The following is a 20,647-nucleotide window of genomic DNA, read 5'->3' as shown; positions in this document are numbered from 1 at the left end:
GCGCGGGAAGGCAGCGACGGGCGGGACCATCACGGGGCACGGCGGGGGGGGTCTGTAACGGCCACGGGGTTCCGGTGTGAGGTCTGGAACGCTCCCGGTGTCCGGTGTGAGGCTTGTGAGCCCCGGGGCTCCGGTCCGCGGCCGCCTCAGCGCGGGGAACGCCGCGCAGGGAGCAGGCGCCCCTCGTTAATCACTGCGCTCCCCCCTCAGCCCACGTCCGACATGGCCGCCCACCCCTCAAGCCCGCCGTGTCCGTGACAGCCCCGCCCCGGTGGGCGCTGAGGGCCGGGGTGGGGCGGAGGGCGAAGGGACGGCCCTGGGGCAGAAAAGAGACCGACCCCAAGGGCAAAAAAGGGTCAAACGCAGCAAAACAAAGGGATTGTTCTGGAACAGCAAAGGGATTGGCCCTGAGGGCAGCGAAGGACAGACCCAGGGGCAGCTCAGCCATCACAAACACCCCAGTTAGAACACAGACGGAGTCTCAAGCCCTTTTATTGCGCATTCATGACAGCACTGGTGGCTCCGCGCTGCTGGCGTGGGACAAGGGACGGGAGCAGGCCTGGGATGGGGACAGCAGCCCTGCCTGGCTGTCACAGCCCCACCCAGGGTGTCCCCGAGGCCGGCGGGCTCCAGGCGCTGAATTCCCCGGAATCCGTGATGTCCTTGGCGGCCACCTGGATGTGGTGGAGGCTGCCGGGCTCCAGGTCCGTCAGGATGTGGGATGTCAGCTCATACGGCCCCACCTGGGGACAGCAGGGTCAGGGACATGCTGGGCACAGGCACAGCTGTGCCTCAGTTTACCCAGGGGGGTGGCAGTACCGTGGTGGGGACGGAGTCATTGTCCCGGGAGTAGCGGATGCGGTAGTGGAGTGGGAAATACTCCGGGAATGGCCAGGATGATGGAGGGCTCCACTCCAGCAGCAGCTTCTGGGGCTCCCCAGGGATGGGAGAGACACGCAGGGCCTCGGGGGGGTCTGGCTTTACTGGGGAGACAAGGAATGAGAGAATTCTAGGATGGTTTGGGTGGGAAGGGACATTGAGGATCATCTCATCCCACCAGGGACACCTTCCACTATCCCAGGCTGCTGCAAGCCCCCATCCAGCCTGGCCTTGGACAGTCCCAGGGGTCCAAGGGCAGCCACAGCTTCTCTGGGAATTCCATTCCAGGGCCTCACCACCCTCACAGCCAAGATTTTTTTCCAATATCCCATCTAAACCCTCCATTAGATTAAAACCAGCCCTCTTGTCCCGCTACTGTGTGGAAAAAGTCACTTTCCTTCATTTTTAGACAAAGGGGGGCTGTCCTGGCTGCGGGATCCAGCAAGGGATTGTTGGGGACAGGACCTTCATGTCCCCCTGTGAGCTGTGCAGGACAGTCTGAGCCCCAGCAAACCATGGCACCGATGATCCCACATCCCAAGCAGGGGAGAGCCCCAAAGGGTGAGACGGGAGGGTCCTGCAGGGGACCCCGGTGTCTCCCATCCCGCAGCACTCACTGATGTTCTCCAGGAGGAAGGGCAGCACTCCGGAGGCAGCTCCCAGGGGGTTCCGGGCTGTCACGTTGAGCTCGTAGGGAGTGAGGGAAAACACCTGCAGGTCCCCGAAGGAGCAGCTCCGCGGGCCCGTGAGGGTGCACTCACCTGTGTCTGTGCCGTGCCTGGGGACACAGGGACAGCTGCCAAGGGCTGGGTGACACGGGGGGAGGCTTTGGGGACCCCCACTCACCTGTAGGTGGCCACGAAGTCGGTGTCCAGCAGGGGGTCGGGGCTCAGCCCCCAGGAGCAGTTCACAGCCTGGGGGTAGCTGGTGGCCCAGCACTCGATGGCCGGTGGCGGGGGTGGGTCTGGGACAGGGGACAGGGGGCAGGGGTCACCCCACTGCCAGCGCCCCAGGGACCCCTGGCCAGCACTGGGGTCACAGCAGGGCTGGGGGGGCACTCACAGCCCAGCCGCAGGCAGATGGTGGCCCAGGTCTCGCCGGTGACAGGGTGGTGGCAGCTGTAGTAGCCCTCGTGGGCCAGGCTGGCGTTGGGCAGGGCCAGTCCCAGGGCCGGGGACGTGCCCAGGACAGTGTCCCCCCGGCGCCACTCGGCCGCACCCCCCGGGCACAGCAGCAGCACCTCAGTGCCCAGGGAGCCGTGCTGAGGGGTGCAGGGGCCTGGGGGACACATGGGGACATGGCAGGGGCAGGGACACTGCATCAGGAAGGGTCTTGGCCTCCCTGGGCCCCCCAGTGCCATTCCCAGTGTCCCCAGACCCCCACCTCTGCCCCTGGTCCCCCCATGTCCCCAGAACGCCAGACATCATCAATCCCTCCATGCCCATCTTCTGTCCCCCAATGTCCCCAGTCCCTCCAGTGTCCCCACACTTCTCTCCCTAGAGACCCTGTCATTGTCCCCTGTCCCAAATCCCCTCCATCTCTGCTCCCTCCATCTCCAACCCCAGTGCTCCCAGTCTGCCCAGACCTGCTGGATCCCCAGATCCCCCCAGCCTCCATCCTAGTCCCCCCAGTCCCCCCTACCTCTGTCCCCGTTGTCCCCATTCCCAGTGCTCCCTGCTGTGCCGTTGTAGGGGACAGTGCAGGCAGGTGCCACCAAAGCCACAACCCAAAGCCACCTCATGCCAGGAGACTCAGTGGGGCTGCCCAGGCACCTGTGGGGACAGGCAGGATGGTCAAACCCCAGCACTGGGGCAACTCAGACACCACATGTCCCCAGGGGGACAGGGACATCACCCTCAAGCCACCCCACACTGCTGTGCCTCAGTTTCCCCCCAGCCCTGCCACACACCCTGCAGAGGGATGGGTTCCAAAGGGGTCAGACCCTACAGCCAGGAAAGAGAGGGGTGAAAATTCCCGCTATTCCTGCGGTTCCCCAGGGGGACATGCAGCCATCCCTGCAGTCCCACACCTGGAATCAGGGGTTTGTATCCCTTGGGTGGGTCCCCACCTCCACCCAGGGCAGGACTGCCCCTCACAGAGACCCCCAAAGCCCGGCCTGGGGGGCCAGCTGAGCTCCCTGCTTTCCCCAAGCCCAGCACTACAGGGACAGGCCCTGCCCTTGCCACCTCCCGCCATAGCCATGGGCTGGCTCACCCCCAGAGGGGACACACTCCGCTTTTCCTGGATTTGGGGGTGCCCCAAACCCGGTGCTGTGGGGTCACCCCAGACCTCCAACACCCCCTGCACTGCCTGTGGGGATCCCAGTGCCCCCAAACGCTCACCGCAGCAGGGCCAGCTGGGACCGCAGTGTCCCCGCCGGATCCCGGCGCTTCCCAGCCCATTTCCTCGCAGGAAGTGCCGTTCCCGTGGGGACGGAGCCGCTTCCCAGCGTGCTGCCACCCCCACCCCGCACTCCTGGGAAAGGGATCCAGCTCTGGCCAAGAGGGTTCCCGCCTCTCCCCTGCCAGCATTCCCTTCCTTCATGGTTACCTTTCCCCTCAAGGGTTGGCAGGGCTGGAGATGCTGGCACCGATCCCCTGCTGTCCCCAGGTCCCCACAGCCCCCTGTGCCCACCCCGGTGCCCCCAGAGAGGAGCCACCCCATTAGTGTGACTATAAATAACTTTATTGCTGCTATGCTGGGAGTGGGCTGGGTGCCTGGACAACCAGAGGGACAGACAGGGTGCTGTGACAGACCTGTCCCCCCTGTCCCTGTGCCACCCGTGCTTGCAGGGGCTCATCTGCCCTGCTCCTGCAGCCGCTGCATCCTCAAGATCTGGCACAGGAGTCTCTGCACGTCCTCATCCATGTGGCCCTGGGGTGGAGGGGACATTGGTGGGCAGATTGGAGTGGGGACATCAGGGAGGCTCTGTGCATGTCCCTGGGCTGGCCCCTGGCTCAGCCCCTCTGTTGCTTCCTGTGGATGGCCAGTCCCCACCCCAGTGTCCCCAGCCCTGTCCCCAGCTCACCTGCACAGCATAGAGCAGGTGGCTCCTGTAGAGCGTCACCACCTTGCTGTGCCTGGTCTCTGTCTCCTGCAGCACAGGGAGGGGGTTTGGCCACAGGGCTGGGGGCTCGGGGGAGCCCCGAACCCCGCAGGTGACCCACCTCCAGCTTCTGCTCCAGCGCCTGGATCCGTGCCTGGAGCGCGGCCGTGTTGGGTGGGGATTGTGGGGGCCCCCCCGACTCGGGGAGGGCGTTCAGGGCTTCCTTCAGCCTGAAAACCTCTTTGGAGAGCTCCGTGATCTGCAGGGGCACAGGGGTTACAGGTTACCCAGAGAAGCTGTGGCTGCCCCATCCCTGGCAGTGTCCGAGGCCAGGCTGGACAGGACTTGGAGCAGCCTGGGGTAGTGGCAGCTGTCCGTGCCCATGGCAGGGGGTGGAATGGGATGAGCTTTAAGGTCCCTTCCAACCCAGACTCAGTGACTCCAGGTGTGCAAGGCCACCATTCCCATCCGAGCAGCCCCTCATGATTTCCCGTCCCCTACCTTCCTGTCTTTGTCCCTGACCAGCCGTGCCGCATCCTCGGCGTGGCTGTGGAGCTCCCGCAGCCGCCGCGCCTCGTCCTGGGCCTGCTCCAGCTGCTTCTGCGCGGCGCCCAGCCTGTCCTCGGCCGCCTGCCGCTCGCTCTTCATGAACAGCGCCTGCCGCTGCACGCGGAACACCTCCTCGCACGTCTTCTCGTGCCGCCGCTCCAGCTCCCGCAGCCGCTGCGCCAGCGCCGCCGCCTCCGCCCGCAGCCCGGCCTCGGCCGCCTCGTGCTGTGCCCGCGGCACGGCGGCCGCCAGCTCCGCCTTCAGCCGGGCGGCCTCGCGGGCCTTGGCGTCGGCTGCGGCCTCCAGCTGCGCCAGGCGCTCCCGCAGGGACCGTGCCTGCTCCTGCAGCGCCGCCGTGCCGCGGGCGTGCTCGTCCCGGGGCACCCAGCCCTCAGCCCGCGCCCGCTGCAGCCACGCCGGGGCCTCCTCCTCGTGCTGCCGCAGCCGATCCCTCAGCGCGCCCAGCTCGGCCTCCCTGCGCGCCAGCGTGGCCCGGAGCTCTGCCAGCTGTGCCTCGGCCTGCGCCTGCTGCCGCGCCGGCTCTGGAGCTCTCGGCGTGTCCCGCGGCCTCGCCTCCAGCTCCCGCCGCAGCGCCTCCGCCTCGGCCTCGGCGCGCCCGCAGCGCTCCAGCAGCGCTTCCTTCTCCCGCGACGCCTCCTCCGCCGAGGCTCCCACCGAGGCCGCGGCCTCCGCAGCCTCCAGCCGGGCCTGCAGCTCCTTCAGCCGCCGCTCCCGCTCCTCCAGCTCGGTCTGTGCCCGCTTCAGGGCCGCCCGCGCCTCTGCCAGCTCCGCGCCCGGCTCCCGCTCGCCAGAGGGTGAGGAGGAGGAGGATGTCTGCACCCCCAGCTCGCCCAGCGCTGCCTTGCACTCGCCCCAGGCCCAGGCTGGCTCCTCGGCGGGACGCGGCCCCGCGGTTCCCTCCGGGCCGGGCTCCGAGGCCGCGCGCTGCCCGTCCCCTCCGGCCCGCGCCGTGGCCTCCCTGCTCTGCGCCCGCAGCCGCTCCAGCTCCCGCTGCAGAGCCTGGTACCGACTGGCAGGCACCACGTCCCCCGGGGCAGGGGGGCTGCTCTCGTCCCGCTCATAATTCTCCAGCACCTGCCGAGAGACCGTAAGGCCGAGAGACCGTGGGCCAGGGGACAAGGAACAGAGGGACAGATGGACGGACAGAGGGGGGACGTGCCTGGATTTTCTCCCTCAGCTCTTTGTTCTGCACGGTCAGGGACTGCACCTGCCCCTGGAGCGTGGCCAGCAGCTCCTCGGCCGAGGGGCTCAGCGTCTTCTTGGAGAGCAGCATCTCTGCTCCTGCAGAGCACAGGGACCTGGGGCTGTGCCCACTTGTGCCCCCACTGCCCAGTGCCACCTCCCCAAGGTGTCATTGGGAGGCTGACAAGACCTACCTGGGAACTCAAGCGGGTCTCCCTCCTCGTCCTGCAGCGTCTCAATGTCGTAGCTCGTGTTCTCCTTCTCGTTCTGGGGGAGCAGGGTGGAGGTGACGTCCCTGTCCTCAGCTCTGGGCACTGCCAGCTGTGTCCCAGGCACTGCCAGCTGTGTCCTGCCCACACCCACCTCCATCGAGGATAGGCGGCTCCGCAGAGCCTCCACCTCCTTGCCCAGCTTCTCCTTCTCCCCGTCCCGTGCCACCAGCCGCTCCTGCAGCTCCTGGATCTGCAGGGCAGGACATGGAAATAGGGTCCCTTTGGCTCCTGGCAGAGTCCTGGTGGCATTCCCAGCACCAGGACCCCTTGGAGAGCTGAGGTCACCTCCAGGCTCTTCCCTGGCCTCACCTGTTTCTCCATGGAGCGCAGGGAGGCCTCATCCAGCTCTGCCCGCTGGCAGGACCCAGGGAGAGAAGAGGGAGGGATGAGTGCTGTCCCCATCTCCCCTGTCCCCTCTGCTCCCCGGGGACACGGTGGCATGTTCCCAGGACCCTGCAGCCAGTACCTCCCGTCTCTGCTTCTCCTGCTGCTCCAAGCCCCGGATCTTCTGCAGGAACTGGGCCCTCTCCTGCCGCAGCCGCACGATCTCCTCGTAGGCGTCCCGGTCCTCCTGCAGGGAATCACAGAAAGCATTGAGCCCAACTTCCATTGAGGCACAGGAAACCCCAAAATCCCACTGTGGGCCCAAGAGGGCTTTCTGGCACCAACCCCCCAGTGAGGGGACTCCTCACCAAGGTGTTTTGGGCTGCTCTGCACCTGCCAGGCCAGGTGAGGACCTGGGGACCCATTTCTCACCTGGCTAGGGGTGCCCAGGGGAGGCAGAGGGGCCTTCCTCTTCCTCGGGGTGCTGCTCTTCTCCCTGACAGACGACTGGCTGGGCGAAGACGTCTGCAGACATCCCAGGGCAGAGGGGATGTCACACCCACAGTGCCCTCCCTCCTTCCTGAGCCAGGGGACCCTCCAGGGATGGCCACCAGCCCCTCACCTGCGACGCCTGCTCAGTTGACTCCTCTTCTGTGGGGCAGAGTGGGAGGGAAGAGAAATTGGGGAGATTTAGGGGCTCAAAGCTCAGAGCAGAGGCACCTCGGCTGGGGACAGCACAAGCAAGGGCAGCCCCAAACACCCAGGAAAAGGGGACACATCCCCACAGCCTCTGCCAGCCCTGTCCAGCCGGTGACACCCCCCCGTGACGGTGACAGGGAGCCCGGGGTGCCCTGGCAGCCTCACCGCTGGCCCAGGAGCGGCGCTGGGCCGCCTCCTGCAGCAGGTGCTGGATGAGGGCATTGCCCGTGGCCAGCCCGTAGTGAGCAGCATCGTGGCCGGTGGCGTCCACCACGCCCACGCGGGCGCCGGCGCTGACCAGCACCTCCACGGTGTCCACGCTGCCGCTCTCGCAGGCCAGCATCAGGGCTGTCCTGGGCACGGGGAGAGCGCGGGTGAGGGGACAATCCCCGCGGCCGCTCCCGGCCCCCGGCGCCGCAGCCCCACCTGCCCTGCAGGTCCCGGCAGTTGACGGCGGCCCCGCGGTGCAGCAGGTACCGGCACAGCTCTGAGTGGCTCATCTTGGCAGCCAGGATCAGCGGCGTGGAGCCGTCCTGGGCACGGCAGGCAGGAGGGTGAGCAGAGGAGGCTCAGATCCTCCCATGGGCAGCCCGCTCCCGATATCACCCCAATTTCCATGTCCCACCCAATTTCCACTGTCCCACCCCAATTTCCACATCCCACCCCAAGCTGTGCAGCGTTTTGGGACAGCCCCAGCCTGGCACAGCAGGACGAGGAGCAGAGGACCTCACCTTGTCCTTGCTGTTCAAGGGAGCCTTGAAGTCACAGAGGATCTCTGAGCAGGAGATGCAGCCGCTGGCAGCTGCGGACAAGGACAGAGGCTGAGCACTGCCCCCACGGGGACAAGAGCAGGACAGGACTGGCACTGTCCCCACTCACCCGCCAGGTGCAGCGCCGTCCGGCCACTGCCATCAGCCACGTCCACGGGGCAGGAGGCCTGGGGGGAGAGCCTGGGTCATGGGAGGAGGGGGACAGAGGGGCAGACTGCTCAAGTGGCTCTGTGGCACGGTGAAGGACAGGGGACTGACAGACTCAGTGGTGGTGAAGGAGTGGGACAGACAGACAAGCCCCCTCTGGCTCCACGCTGTTGTGAAGGACAAGGGACAGACCCCCTGTGGCTCCCTGTGCCAGGCAGCAGCACGCAGTGCTGGGAACCACCATGCCAAGGCACTGGTGAGGGAAGGGGGTTCAAGGACAGGGAGGACACTCTGCTGGCACAGCACCTCCCTCCCTCCCTCTGTCCCTCCTCCCTCTCCCTGTACCTGCAGCAGTTTGCTGACACACTGAGGGTGCCCGTGCTTGGAGGCCAAGTGCAGGGCAGTGTAACCTGGGAAGGGACAAACAGGTCAGAGCACGGCCAGCAGGGCTGTGCCAGAGGGGACGGCTTGGGGACAGAGAGACAGGAACAAAGCAGGATCTGCTGGAACAGGGGGACAATCCCAGGAGCGTATCAGGCTCTGCTTGAGCTCCTTTAGGAAACTGGGACAATTTACAGCCCCCCAGTTGTGGCCACCACCTCTGTCCCCTCAGCCTCCACACCTGGGGATGACCAGTGGCCCTGTGAGACCCATGGCATTAGGCAGGGGCACGTGGTGGCCATGTCCTCACCCGAGCTGTCCTTGGTCATGGCATCCACGCCGTGGGCCAGCATTGCTTCCAGGCAGTCCACGTTGCCCCGCGTGGCAGCCAGGTGGAACCTGCAGCGAGACCAGGGGCTATGGGACTCGTGTCCCCTGTTCCCAGCCGTGTCCCCAGGGCAGGACCTGGCACTCACGCGGATTTGCCCTCCGAGTCCAGCTTGGTGGGCACCAGGCCCTTGCGGAGCAGGAGCGACGTGACCCGCCCAGCATCGTTGTAGTCCACGGCCTGCAGCAGCTTCTCGTCGTTCTTGGTCCAGTCCTGGCTCTGCAACAGAGCCCAGAGGAGGCTGTGACAGTGTCAGCTGTGACAGTGCTGTCCCCAGGGCGGGCAGGGCTGGGCTGGGCTGGCTGTCCTTGTCCCCAGCCCTGCTGTGCTCCATCCAGCCCTGTCCCTGGCGGTGGCCGTGTCTGTGCCCCTCTCCTGGGAGCTCACCCCCGGGTATGGAGAGTTCAGCAGGGATTGGGATGAAAATCCCCTCCAGCCCCCCCACTCTGCAGCTCACAGAGCAGGGGATTTACAGACACAGCCCAGTTTAGCTGTGCCAGGCTGGGATTTGGGAGTGAGCCCAACTGCCCCGGGGTTTGCCCCTGCCCCACTGAAATCCCACGACTAAACCCAGCCAGCACCCATGGGAGCCCCAAACCTGCCCATGCTCCCCCTGATCCCATTCCCAGCCCTGCTTTGCTCTCGGAGGAGGAAGGGATCAAACCAGGGCGAGCACAGCTGGCAGCGAGAGCAGATCCCTGGGGATGCTCCAGCCTCCCGGGATAACGGGGCACAGCGCTGTGCCCCCCCAAACAGGACCGCGGCTGGTTGGCATTTGCTCTCCCGGTGCTCCCGCACATTTCTGTCCCGAAGGAGCGACCCGCAGCGGAACAGGACCAGGACAGGGACTGCAAGTCCTGGGTTCACCCCGCAGCCCGTGACGACAAAGCGGCGCTGGCTGCGCTCGCGACGGCAGGAAATGGATGTCACCTTTTCGGGAGCCGCTGGCACCTGTCCCAAACCCGCCTGTGCCCGCCGGGTGCCCCCCGAGCCCCTCCAGCCCGGTGGGACCAGGGACAGGGAACAAACCGGTGTCCCAGGGTTAATGGTCAAACTGGGAGGGTGGTGCCCGCTCCCCCCACTCTCGGGTCAGGCAAGGACAAAGCGGAATGGGGAGGACACGGGGGAGCCCCGGGATGGGGATGAGGATGGGGGGTGCAGCGGCTCAGCCCGCAGGACGCGACCGGAGGGGACCGGGAGGGGACTGGGAGGGGACCGGGACGTACCGCGAAGGAGGCGGCGGCACAAAGGCAGATCTGCTTCATGGTGCTGAGCAGGAGGCGGCGGGAGGACGCCATGCGCCCCCCGTCCCCCGCCCCGGCCAGCACGGGCACCCCCGAGCCCGGAGCGCTCCGGCATCGCAGCCCGGGCGGGGGCCGGGGCTGCGGCAGTGGGAGCCGGACCCGCCTCCTCCACCCCCGGCCCTCCCTCTTTCCCTCCCTCCTCAGCGCATCCCTGCATCCCGCCACGGAGCGGGGAGCAGCTCCCAGGCAGGGCCCGGCATTTAACTGGTCCCAGTTAAAGCGGGGGGGGGCAGCTGTCCCACCTCGTGCTCAAAAGCACCCCCAAACCAGGGCTCAGCATCCTCCTGGCCCCCGAGGAGGGCGACCTGGGCCCCCCCGCCCTGCCCTGGGGCCAAGGGAGGCGTAGATTCCCCCTTCCTGCATCTCACGGCCCCCCCAACACCTCTCAGAGAGGAACCCCAAAATACAGAGGGTCCCCAGGCGCTGTCCGGGCAGTCCTGGTGGCAGCAGGACATCGGGAGCCTCTCAGAGATGTTCCCAGGGCAGCGTGGGGAAACTGAGGCATGGAGCACCCCAAGCAGGATGGTTCCCCAGACTCCAGGTGAGGGGCTTCAAGCTGTGTCCCCATGTCCCCAGCAGTGCACTGGGGACAGCGCTGTCCCGCTCTGCCCTCTGCGGCCCCATGCCAGACTGCTGCTGAATAATTGAGGAGCATCGACAGGCTGGTTCCACGGGCTGTGGCAGCTGGCAAAGCGGCACTTGTCCCCAGGAAGGGGACAGGGAGGGGAGCTGGCACCCGCTTTCCTGTCCTTTGCTCTTCCCCACTCCCAGTAATGGCTCTGGGAGCACTGGGGGTGCACTGGGGGCTCGATCCCACCAGCCAGGATGGCAGTGCCAACTTCCATGGGGCTGCTGTCCCTGTTGTGAGTGACCACCCCGTGTCCCTGTGACACTGGGGGCATCCTGGGGGAAATCCTCAGGTCCTCATGTCCCAGTGAACATCCCAGGTTAGGTCCCCGTGTCCCCATGGACATCCTAGAGCAGATCCCCGTGTCCCCACGGACATGCTGGGGCAGGTCACTGTGTCCTCATGTCCCCAGGGATGGCACTCACATCTGCCTTCTTGAACTTGGCCTTCAGGCTCTTCATGGTGGCTCAGCCTCAGCCCTGCGGCACTTGCTCGGAGGGGATGCCACGCTGCAGGAGGGTCTGTCCCTGCCTGGGGACAGCCCAGCGCCCCCGATCCCGCCGCTCCCAGCCCGTCCTGGCGTTCCCAGCGCAGCGCCCGCAGCCGGAACCGGAGCCGGGGATTGTGTTACGGCCGCGGCTGCGGTTACAGCCCCGGGCAGCCGGGGGGGCCGGGCCGGGCAGTGTTTGGGGATAGGAGACACGGTCCGGGGGTGCTGGGGGTGCCTGGGGAGGGCTGGACCCCGATGGTTGGCACCCCTCGCCCATCCCAAACACCCCCTGCCCTTGGTGGCACCTCTTGTCCTGACCTGACATCCGCTTCCCCGCCCTGGCAGCCCCTGGCTCTGCCAGCATCTCCCGTTCTTGTCAGCATCCCCTGCTCTTCCCCGGCACCCCTGTCCCTCCCTGGCACCCCTGTCCCTCCCTGGCACCCCTGCCTTTGTCAGCATGCCCTGTCCTTCCCTGGTAGCCCCCGCTCTGCCCTGGCACCCCTGTCCTTCCCGGCACCCCCTGCCCCTCCTTCCTTCCTTGGCCCTCCCTGGTTTTGCCGGCACCCCTTGTCCATCCCTGGCACCCCTGCGCATCCCTCTGTGTTCCCCGGGCCGGGGGTTCAGTGCAGATGGGGCAGTGTCGGGGCAGTGTCCGGGCAGTGTCGCGATACTCTCAGGCTCAGGGCAGTGCCGGGGCGCTGTGGGGACCAGCTGAGGGCAGCCCCGCCTTGCCCGGTTCCAAGATGGCGGCGGCGGCCCCGGGGCGTGTCCCGCGGCCCCGGCCCCGCCCGGCTCTTCCGGCCGCGCCGCGGCCGCGCCGATGGCGGTGAATTACGCGGCCGGGCTGTCCCCGTACTCGGACAAGGGCAAGTGCGGCCTCCCCGAGGTGAGCGCGGCACCGCCGGGTGAACCCCCGCCCGCCCGGGGGAGCCTCCGCTCGCCCGCGGCGCCCCCCGCCCGCCCGGGCCTCCCGCGGGCCCTGCGCGGCCCGGCGCGTTCCCATGGCAACCGCGGCCTCGGCCCCGCACCGGGGAGGCACCGAGCCCTTTGTGTGTCCCCAGCACATCCCGCGGCTCCCTCCCTGTCCCCCTTCCGTGGCTGCCTGTCCCCAGACACCCCATGGCTCCCTCGTCCCCCTCATGTCCCCCCCAGCTCCCTCCTCGTCTCCCCTCCATGTCCCCTTCCATGGCCTCCCCGAGCCCACCCGGCGGATCCCTCCTTCTCCGCCCAGATGTCCCCCGTGGCTCTGTCCGTGTCCCCCCTGAGCCCCAGCGGCTCTTGGGAAGCTTAAAAAACGGGGTTTGGGGGGAGCCACAGGGACATTCAGGAGCCTGTCCTGAGCCAAGGGGATGGTGAGGGGACAGGGACACACAGGCTCCTGTTCTCGTCCCTGTCCCCAGGAGATGGGGCTGGAGAAGTATCTCAGGAACTAAATCTCGTGCCCAAACCAGTGCCTGGTGTCCCCACCTCCATGGCTCCCATGTCCCTCTCTGTCCCCAGAGCTGGTGGCACTGCTGGTGACAGCTGGGGCTGAGCACACGTGGGGTGGCCGCGGTCGCTCCTGGAGCCTGGGCCAGCTGCCTGTCAGAGCAGCAAACTCCCTGTTGGTGTTGGGTGTTCCCAGCCCTGCCCCTGCACGGAGATGCTCCAGACAACGCGGAGTCTCTGCTATCAAATGTTCCTGTCGTTAAGGAACGCAAAATCCTTCATGGATAAGGAAGAATTGTGGGTTACTGGGGCTCTAGAGTCATGGAATCCCAGAGTGGTTTGGGTTGAGGGGACCTGAAGGATCATTCAGTCCTTCAGCCATGGAAGGGAACCCCTTCCACTATTCCAGGCTGCTCCAAGCTCTGTCCAGCCTGGCCTTGGACATTCCAGGGATCCAGGGGCAGCCCCAGCTGCTCTGGGAATTCCATTCCAGGGCCTCCCCACCCTCACAGGGAAGGATTCCTTCCCATATACCCCATCTCTCCATCCCACGCTGGGTTTTGTCTTTCCCCAGATTTTTGACCCTCCGGAGGAGCTGGAGCGGAAGGTGCAGGAGCTGGCAGAGCTGATCCGCAGCTCCTCCCATGTGGTGTTCCACACGGGGGCAGGGATCAGCACGGCCTCGGGCATCCCTGACTTCAGGTAAGTCTGAGGGCTGGCACCTCCTCCCAGTCTATCTTCCTTTGTGGAAGGCTCTGATTTAGCCCAGGCCTGCCCCATCCCTGCTGTCCATCCTGCATCCAGCTGCAAACACCATTTTCCTTCTTGCACATCCCAGCTGTTGCCACAGAATCTGCACATTGTTTGCTTCGACCCCCAGAATCCTGCTGATCCATGAGCTCTGCTCCCACGGAGGGGGCACCTGGAGCCTGAGCTCTCCCTTCCTGCTCTTTCCAGGGGCCCCAATGGTGTCTGGACTATGGAAGAGAAAGGGCTCTCCCCAAAATTCGACACCACCTTTGAGAATGCCAGGCCCTCCAAGACTCACATGGCGCTGCTGGGGCTGCAGAGGGTGGGAATCCTGAAATTCCTGGTCAGCCAGAACGTGGACGGCCTGCACGTGCGCTCAGGATTCCCACGGTACTTTCCCAGCCCCACACAGAGGCTTTCACTCCCAGGGAATCCCTGCCCTGTCTGATACAGGGAGGGAAAGCTGGGAGGGGATAAACCAGCTGGAATTTAGAGGGGAGAGGTTCTGGTTCTGATGCAGAGGGTCATGGAATAAAATCAGCCTTGGTTGTTGCATTCTAGAAATGCTTCCAGGTGCTGTTTGTGCACAGGAAAAACAGATTTTGGAAGTTTGGGTTGGGAGGGACCTTAAAGCCCATCTCATTCCCCTGTGCAGGTGCCTGTGCAGGGCCAGGGTTTGAATTCAGTGATCCCTGTGGATCCCTTCCAGATCAGGATATTCTGTGATCCCTGGGAACAGTCAGGGCCAGGCTGGACGGGGTTTGGAGCAGCCTGGGACAGTGGGAAGTGTCCCTGCCCATGGCAGGGGGTTGATCTTTTAAGGTCCTTTCCAACCCAACCCATTCTGTGATTCCGTGAGTCAGGATGTGACTGAGGAGTGTCCCTGTGTCCTTGGAGAAGGTGCCTCTCACAAACACCTTCAGCCAGAGCTGCCTCCAGGGCATTTCCTGTCATTACAAGCCCCAAGTGCTGGGTCCTGCTCCCAGCCCCATGTTTGTGTGTTTAATCTAAACAGCCATGGGAAAAGCAGCAGGGAATGATGACAGAATTCCATGGTGCTCCCACAGCCCGCAGCCGCTGGCTCCTGTTCAGTTCAGCCCAGCTCTGCCTCCCAAATGAAGCCTGTGCTTGAGTAAGCTGAACTGGGGCCAAACTGGGGGAAATCAAGTCAGTCCTGTCTCACACAGCCTGGAGGAAGTTCCCAGTGAGCGTGGGGCTCCGAGGAAAATAGGGAGAGCATGGCCGTGTTTTCCTCTGGCTTCTGCTCTGAGCCTGAGGGGAATTTTAGGAAAAACAGGTGTCAGAGGACTGGAACACCACAGAGACAGACTGGTGCTGGAAAAGCAAAGATCTGGATGCTCCCAGGAGCAGAGATTTGAGTGGATCAGGAGCTGCAATCAGTGCTGTGGATGGAAGCATTAAAATTAGAAGGCCAGGATCTGCTGTCCCTTCCTAAGTCCCCGTTGGGGGATGAACCCATCACCTGGCAGGGCTGGAATGCAGCCTTGCAGAGAAGCCCTTGAGGTTCCTGGGGAGGAGGTGGGGTTCCCCCAGGGCTCCCCACCCTTCCCCAGCTCACCTGTGCCTTTCTCCCACAGGGACAAGTTGGCCGAGCTCCACGGGAACATGTTTGTGGAAGAGTGCGTGAAATGCGGGAAGTACGTGAGCCCTGAGGGGAAACTGGGCTGGGATCTCCATCCCAGGGGGAAGCTGGGCTGGGATCTCCATCCCAGCTGGGCTGGGGTTCCCATGCCAGGCTGTGCTGGGCCCTGCAGCCCCTCGTGAGCAGCTCCGTGTCCCCGCAGGCAGTACGTGCGCGACGCCGTCGTGGGCAGCATGGGGCTCAAGCCCACAGGACGCCTCTGCAGCGTCACCAAGGCCCGGGGGCTGCGGGCCTGCAGGTAGGGATCCCTCCTGGGGTGTGGGATGGGGGCATGACCCAACAGCCCCTCAGATTTGGGAGAAGCAGCCCAAGGTGCAGGAAGATCTCTCTGGATGCTCTCCATCCCTTCACAGTGTGGGGACAGGGAGGGTGGGACAGGCTCTGGTCATTGTCCCCTTTGCTGGGGCAGCTCTGCTGCCTGTTCTCCTACCTCTTCCAGGGAAAACCATGGTCCCTGTGTGTGTGTTTCAGAGGGAAGTTACGAGACACTATTCTGGATTGGGAGGATTCCCTGCCCGACCGTGACCTGACGCTGGCAGATGAAGCCTGCAGGTACTGACACCCTGCTCAGGAGGGGAACAGTCCCTTCCCACCCATCCATGCCCTGATTCTGGATTTCTCCTCCCGCAGGAAAGCCGATCTCTCTGTCACCCTGGGGACCTCTCTGCAGATCAAACCCAGCGGGAACCTCCCGTTGATCACCAAGAAGAGAGGAGGGAAGTTGGTCATTGTCAACCTCCAAGCAACCAAACACGTGAGTGAGCGTCCTACAGCACCGCACTGCTCCTTTCCCCTCCTGTCCCCTGTTCCAGGCCCATCCCAAGTTTGTCCCTGCACGTTGTCCCCTCCCAGGTGGCCTCTCTTAGCAGGAAAACAGGCTGGGAGTCCTGGGTTGGAGGGTTTAAACTTGCAACTCCTGCTAAACACGTAGAGATGGCAGGTAAATATTAGAATCATGGAAAGGGCTGGGTTGGAAGGAACCTTAAAGCTCATCCTGTTCCCTCTCCCATGGGCAGGGACACCTTCCACTGTCCCAGGCTGCTCCAAGCCCTGCCCAACCTTATCCAAGCAAGTCTTAGGAGCAGAGTAAAAGCTCAGCCTGGAGCCTGCTGCTTCCTCTTGGGGTTTACAGCCCGATGGAAGGGCCACACACAGTCTGTGGAGGACATGCTCAGTTCCTGCTCAGATGTTGGTGCCCCAATTGTCCAAAGTCTTTAATACCCAGACCTGGGAGTTCCTGGATGTCACCAGAGCTCCCTTGTGCCTGTCACATTCTGTCCCTGCTCTGTCCCTGTGTCCCTGTCCCCAGGCATGGCTGCAGCCCATGCCCCAGCAGAGCCCCAGGGCCAGCTCATGTCCCCCTGGGAACACACGGGGGACATGGCTGTGTCTGGGAGGCGCCGTTTGTCCCCTGAGCCGTGTCCCCCTGTCCAGGACCGCCAGGCCGACCTGCGCATCCACGGCTACGTGGATGAGGTGATGACCAAGCTGATGAAGCACCTGGGGCTGGAGGTGCCCGAGTGGACGGGGCCGGTGGTGGTGGAGAGCGCCGAGCTGGCCAAGGAGGAGCAGCTGCAGGGGCGGCTGAAGGAGGAGCCCCTGGGCCAGCACAACGGCACCGTGGCAGCGCCGGGTGCCGGGAACGCGCCGCCGGAGCGCCGGGACGGGCTCAAGCAGGAGTGTCCCAGCCCGGACACGGGGCCAACGCCCGTGAAGAAGATGAAGGTGGAGCCTCTCCTCACCTGACCTGGACTGTCCCTGTCTCACCTGGGCTGCTTTTCCTACCGACTTTTTTTTATACCCTTAAATATTGTTCCTTTTTTTATGTCAGTATTAAACATACTTGAATTGTGGCTTGCGGAGCAGCTGCACCCACAGGCCTGAGGAGGGCCTTGCACAGAGAAATTCTTCTCTGTGAGGGTGGTGAGGCCCTAGAATGGAATTCCCAGAGAAGCTGTGGCTGCCCCTGGATCCCTGGAAGTGCCCAAGGCCAGGATGGATGGGACTTGAAGAACCTTGGGACAGTGGAAGGTGTCCCTGCCCATGGCAGGGGTGGCACTGGATGAGCTTTAAGGCCCCTTCCAACCCAAACCATTCCATTACTCTAATTCCATGTCACTTGGTCATGGAAGGGGACTGGTGCTGGCTGGATCCCAGCTGGACTCAGGGCTGGGAGCTGTGGGAGGGTGCCCTGGCCCCAGCTCCAGGTTGGGCATGGCCATGTGTCTCCCCCATTCTGGGCCTCTCATGGCAGCTGGGCTTGAGGTCCCCCTGGCCCCAGGCTCCTTGAAACCTTGTGGATCACCCCCTCTTAAACTACAGCAGGTGGATTTTTTTCCAAAATATCTTATATTTAGAGATGAAAATAAAATTCTTAAACCAAAAACCAAAACAAAACCAAGAGCAAAACCAACCAGTGGCACCATCAGCAGCCAACCAGGCCAGGGCCCCTCCTGCTTCCTCAGCCCCATCCTGAGTGACCTCAGGTCCTTTCCACAACTCCCACTGTGCCAGGGGGGCAGGAGCAGCCCCTTTCCTCCCAGTAAGGCCAGTGGGAACCGGTCTCCTCTTCCCAGTTCACAGAATCCAAGCAAAGCCAAGCAGGTCCAGCATCCGGAGGCAGATCCCGGAGGGGTCCCCCCGAGGGCGTGTCCTGTAGGGGACGAGGTGCTGTCACCCCGTGGCACCCCCGTGCTCCCTGCTCTGCCTAAAGCTCCTCCGCCGGCTCCAGCACTGCGGGCCGGCCACGCCCGGGCTCGGACCACGCCAGGGATGCCAGCCCCGGGTGTGGCACGGAGCCATCCCCTGGCACAGCATCGGCGTGCTCCCCGTCCTCATGGCTCAGCCCCTCGGTGGCCGATGCCCGTGTGTCGTTCTGGAGGGAGCCTTTGGCCGGGAGTGCTGGGAACGTGCCCTGGAAAGCCTCGTGCAGGGTCTCGGGGGTCTCGTGCAGGGGCTCCGACCACAGCGGCTCCACGGGCTTCTCATCCCCGGCCTGGGGCTGCGTGTGAACCACGCGGGAGGCGGCGGCGTTGTGCAGAGACCTGGAGAAAACTGAGCCCCACGGAGGGTCAGGGCCTGGGCCAGGGCCCTGAGGGTCTGTCACAGCTCTGGCTCAGCTCAGCACAGCCCTGGCACAGCTCAGCACAGCCCAGCACAGCCCTGGTACAGCCCAGCACAGCCCAGCACAGCCCTCACCTCGCACGGGCCTGAAGTCGCCATTTGCCTCGGCCTTGCTGGGGGCGAAGGGGCTGATGGAGGGGAAGACAATGAGGGTGAAGGAGAGCAGCAGGACCTGGGGACAGAGGGGACATCACTGAGCACAGCAGGGGAGAGGGGCCAGGAGCTGGGTCACAGCTGGTGGCAGACCTAGGAGTGCATCTATTCCTCCACCCCTCCCTTCTGGTTCATGTCCTACCATCCATCCATCCATCCATCCATCCATCCATCCATCCATCCATCCATCCATCCATCCATCCATCCATCCATCCATCCATCCATCCCAGCCCATCTCCAGGCTCCCAGGCTTTGGAGGCCTCACGTACCGCCAGGCAGGTCCCTGTCTGTGCTGCCTTGTTGCTTGACTGAACCACCATGGCCTGGAGCTTCTTCAGCTGCTCCAGGAGGGATCTGGGAACAGGGAGAGCCCATGAGCCTCCGTGCCAACATTTCCCACCCCACCTTGTCCCCATCCCGCCCTGGGAACACCTACGAGTTCTGCTTCTCCAGGTGCAGGACTTTCCTCTGCAGCTCCTGATTCTGAGCTGTGCACGCCGACATCCTGGGACAGGGAGAGCAGCATGGGGTCAGGGGTCAGGGCTGGCAGGGAGCAGAGTGCCCAGGGTGCCACCCTGGGGGTCAGTGTGTCACTGTGCCCAGGTGAGGGGCTGGGCTCTGTACCTGCTCTCCAGCCCATCAATGTATTCCTTCTTCTTCTTGCGGCTCTCCTGAGCCGACTGCTTGTTCCGGATCTTCCTCCGGATCTTCTTCAGCACCCGCTCCTCGTACTGGGGGACACACTGGGGGTCAGGGCCACCAGGGCTGGGACCCCCCCTCCACACCATTCCCAGGTGTCCTGGCACCCACCTTGGTGAGGGGCAGCTGCGTGGGCAGGGTCACCCCCTCCTTCAACAGCAGCTTCTTCTCATCCTCTGTCAGCACCAGCTCCTGGAAGTGGCCCTGGCTCGGCCGGAGCAGGGAGCCAGGAGCCTGTGGCTGCTGTGGGAACATGGAATGGTGACACCTTGGTGACACCCCCCACCTGGCCCCAGGGACCCTGGCTGGGACCACGGTGAAGGTGCCTTGGGCCAGGAAGGGACAGGGATCATAAACAAGGACCAGGAAGGGAAAGGAACAAGTGTGGGGAGAGATAGGGATGGGAATGGGGAATGATCAGGGTCCAGGAAGGGACAGGGCTGGGGACACAGGGACAGGGACTCACATTGTCAGAGCTGCCTGAGAGCAGCAGGTCCTTGACGGTGAGGGCACAGGATGCAGGTGGGGGGACCACAGGCAGGTCCTGGCTCTCCTCCAGGAAGAATCCAGGGTGCCACATGTCTGGGTGAGGGCAGAGCAGGGCTGTCAACAGTGCTGTGTCTCCACTGTCCCCACTGCAGGACCCTCCCCTGCCATGGCCCTAGAACCAGCATGACTTGCTGCCCAGTCCAGTGCCCCTGACTCTGTCCCCCCAAACTGTCCCTCTGGTCCTGCCCTAGTCCCCCCCACCATCAGTCTGCCCAGTTCACCCCAGTTCCCAATCTCTCCACACTGTCCCTCTCTCCTCCCTAGCCCACCTGACCTCCCAGTTCTTCCCAGTTTCCCCCAGGTCCCTTAATTTCCTCACAGTCCCCCCCTCCCCCACCGCTCTCAGCTCCCCAGTGCCCCCAGCCCCTCCAGTGCCCCCAGCCTGGCCCTTTCCCAGTGTGGCTCACCCAGGTCGATGGAGACCTCGGGCTGCAGGACCCCAGACCCCGCCGGGAGGGGCTGGGCCTGGCAGGGGTCGGTGGAGGGGTACGGGACCTCTCGGGGACCCTTGTCGCAGCTCCGGGGGGGGCTGTCGTGCTGGTCAGAGGGGGGGTCCTCGGACACCCCGCTGTCACTGGTGGCCGGGGACCAGCTGGGCGAGTCCGACACCGAGTCCCCGGAGCCCAGGACGGAGGTCAGGAAGTCGTTGCTGTCCGGGGCACGCTGTGGGGACACGGCAGATCACCGGGAGCACTCGTCCCCCGGGCTGTGACATCCCAGGGCTGTCACCCAGCAGGGCCGAGGTGGGGCGGGCTCTGGCCCGGGGCTCACCCTGTCCTGGGGCCAGGCTCCCGGCGGCGTCCCCAGCTCCACCTCGCGCAGGATCCCGTCCTGGACGTCGAAGAGGAGATCCAGCAGGTCCAGGCTCTCGAGGCTGCCCACGCTGGAGGCCATGGCTGTGGGATGGCAGGGTCATTGCCCAGTCCAGGTACCCTGTGGTACCCCCCAGAGCCACCCCACACGAGCTGCACGGCCCCAGGGACACCCCGAGTCCTGGGGCAGCTGGGAGGGGGCAGGGGAATGTTGGGATTCACCTGGAAAAGCCCTACAGGTGTGGGACAGGATGTGGGGGCTCCAGGCATGGTAGTGCCCCCCCCTCCTCCCAGCAGCTGAAGTTCCCAAATCCTCCAGTTTTCCACCCAGAGCTGCCCAGCCAAGGGGTTCCCTCCTGGAGGCGACTGCTGGAAGGGCTGGTTAATCAT

General features: G+C 64.6%; 4 protein-coding genes across 4 annotated transcripts; 1 reads left to right on the top strand and 3 right to left on the bottom strand.

Moving 5' to 3' along the window:
• Window positions 1–476: 476 nt before the first annotated feature.
• EBI3 (Epstein-Barr virus induced 3) lies at window positions 477–3,281 on the bottom strand (the record flags this gene model as incomplete). The annotated part of the gene is given in 8 exon segments (XM_084220906.1): window positions 477–743; window positions 820–983; window positions 1,497–1,657; window positions 1,726–1,843; window positions 1,942–2,157; window positions 2,521–2,651; window positions 3,222–3,245; window positions 3,247–3,281. Coding segments are annotated over 8 exon segments (1,002 nt in total). The 3' UTR covers window positions 477–590.
• Window positions 3,282–3,633: 352 nt separating this feature from the next.
• On the bottom strand, window positions 3,634–9,956 carry ANKRD24 (ankyrin repeat domain 24; the record flags this gene model as incomplete). The annotated part of the gene is made up of 19 exons (XM_084221076.1): window positions 3,634–3,753; window positions 3,908–3,973; window positions 4,047–4,184; window positions 4,427–5,569; window positions 5,655–5,776; window positions 5,872–5,944; window positions 6,041–6,139; window positions 6,259–6,303; window positions 6,416–6,520; window positions 6,706–6,798; window positions 6,896–6,924; window positions 7,138–7,325; window positions 7,399–7,505; window positions 7,704–7,774; window positions 7,852–7,909; window positions 8,235–8,299; window positions 8,581–8,669; window positions 8,747–8,877; window positions 9,885–9,956. The coding sequence occupies 19 exons, from the start codon at window positions 9,954–9,956 to the stop codon at window positions 3,676–3,678; spliced, it is 2,772 nt and encodes a 923-aa protein (XP_084077202.1). The 3' UTR covers window positions 3,634–3,675.
• Window positions 9,957–11,888: 1,932 nt separating this feature from the next.
• On the top strand, window positions 11,889–16,720 carry SIRT6 (sirtuin 6). Its single transcript, XM_084220981.1, has 8 exons — window positions 11,889–11,966; window positions 13,083–13,210; window positions 13,466–13,648; window positions 14,857–14,916; window positions 15,064–15,159; window positions 15,393–15,473; window positions 15,552–15,675; window positions 16,356–16,720. The coding sequence occupies exons 1-8, from the start codon at window positions 11,901–11,903 to the stop codon at window positions 16,665–16,667; spliced, it is 1,050 nt and encodes a 349-aa protein (XP_084077107.1). The 5' UTR covers window positions 11,889–11,900; the 3' UTR covers window positions 16,668–16,720.
• A 908-nt stretch (window positions 16,721–17,628) lies between these two features.
• CREB3L3 (cAMP responsive element binding protein 3 like 3) lies at window positions 17,629–20,647 on the bottom strand (the record flags this gene model as incomplete). Its single annotated transcript, XM_084221079.1, is given in 11 exon segments — window positions 17,629–17,975; window positions 18,120–18,216; window positions 18,467–18,551; window positions 18,634–18,702; window positions 18,822–18,928; window positions 19,008–19,139; window positions 19,363–19,478; window positions 19,853–20,108; window positions 20,217–20,341; window positions 20,480–20,620; window positions 20,623–20,647. Coding segments are annotated over 11 exon segments (1,500 nt in total).

Source organism: Fringilla coelebs (genome assembly GCF_963513975.1).
Source record: "Fringilla coelebs genome assembly, chromosome: 24".
In the NCBI taxonomy this organism is placed as follows: Eukaryota; Metazoa; Chordata; class Aves; order Passeriformes; family Fringillidae; genus Fringilla; species Fringilla coelebs.
This window is presented reverse-complemented; position numbering and strand designations above follow the sequence as displayed.

What these genes read in the sequence shown, in the direction of transcription:
- SIRT6 (XM_084220981.1), top strand. Translation starts at nt 11,901, where the DNA reads ATGGCGGTGAATTACGCGGCCGGGCTGTCCCCGTACTCGGACAAGGGC. An exon ending in GAGTGCGTGAAATGCGGGAA is followed by an intron (nt 14,917 to 15,063) that starts GTACGTGAGCCC and finishes GTGTCCCCGCAG; the next exon opens with GCAGTACGTGCGCGACGCCG. An exon ending in ACCTCCAAGCAACCAAACAC is followed by an intron (nt 15,676 to 16,355) that starts GTGAGTGAGCGT and finishes CCCCCTGTCCAG; the next exon opens with GACCGCCAGGCCGACCTGCG.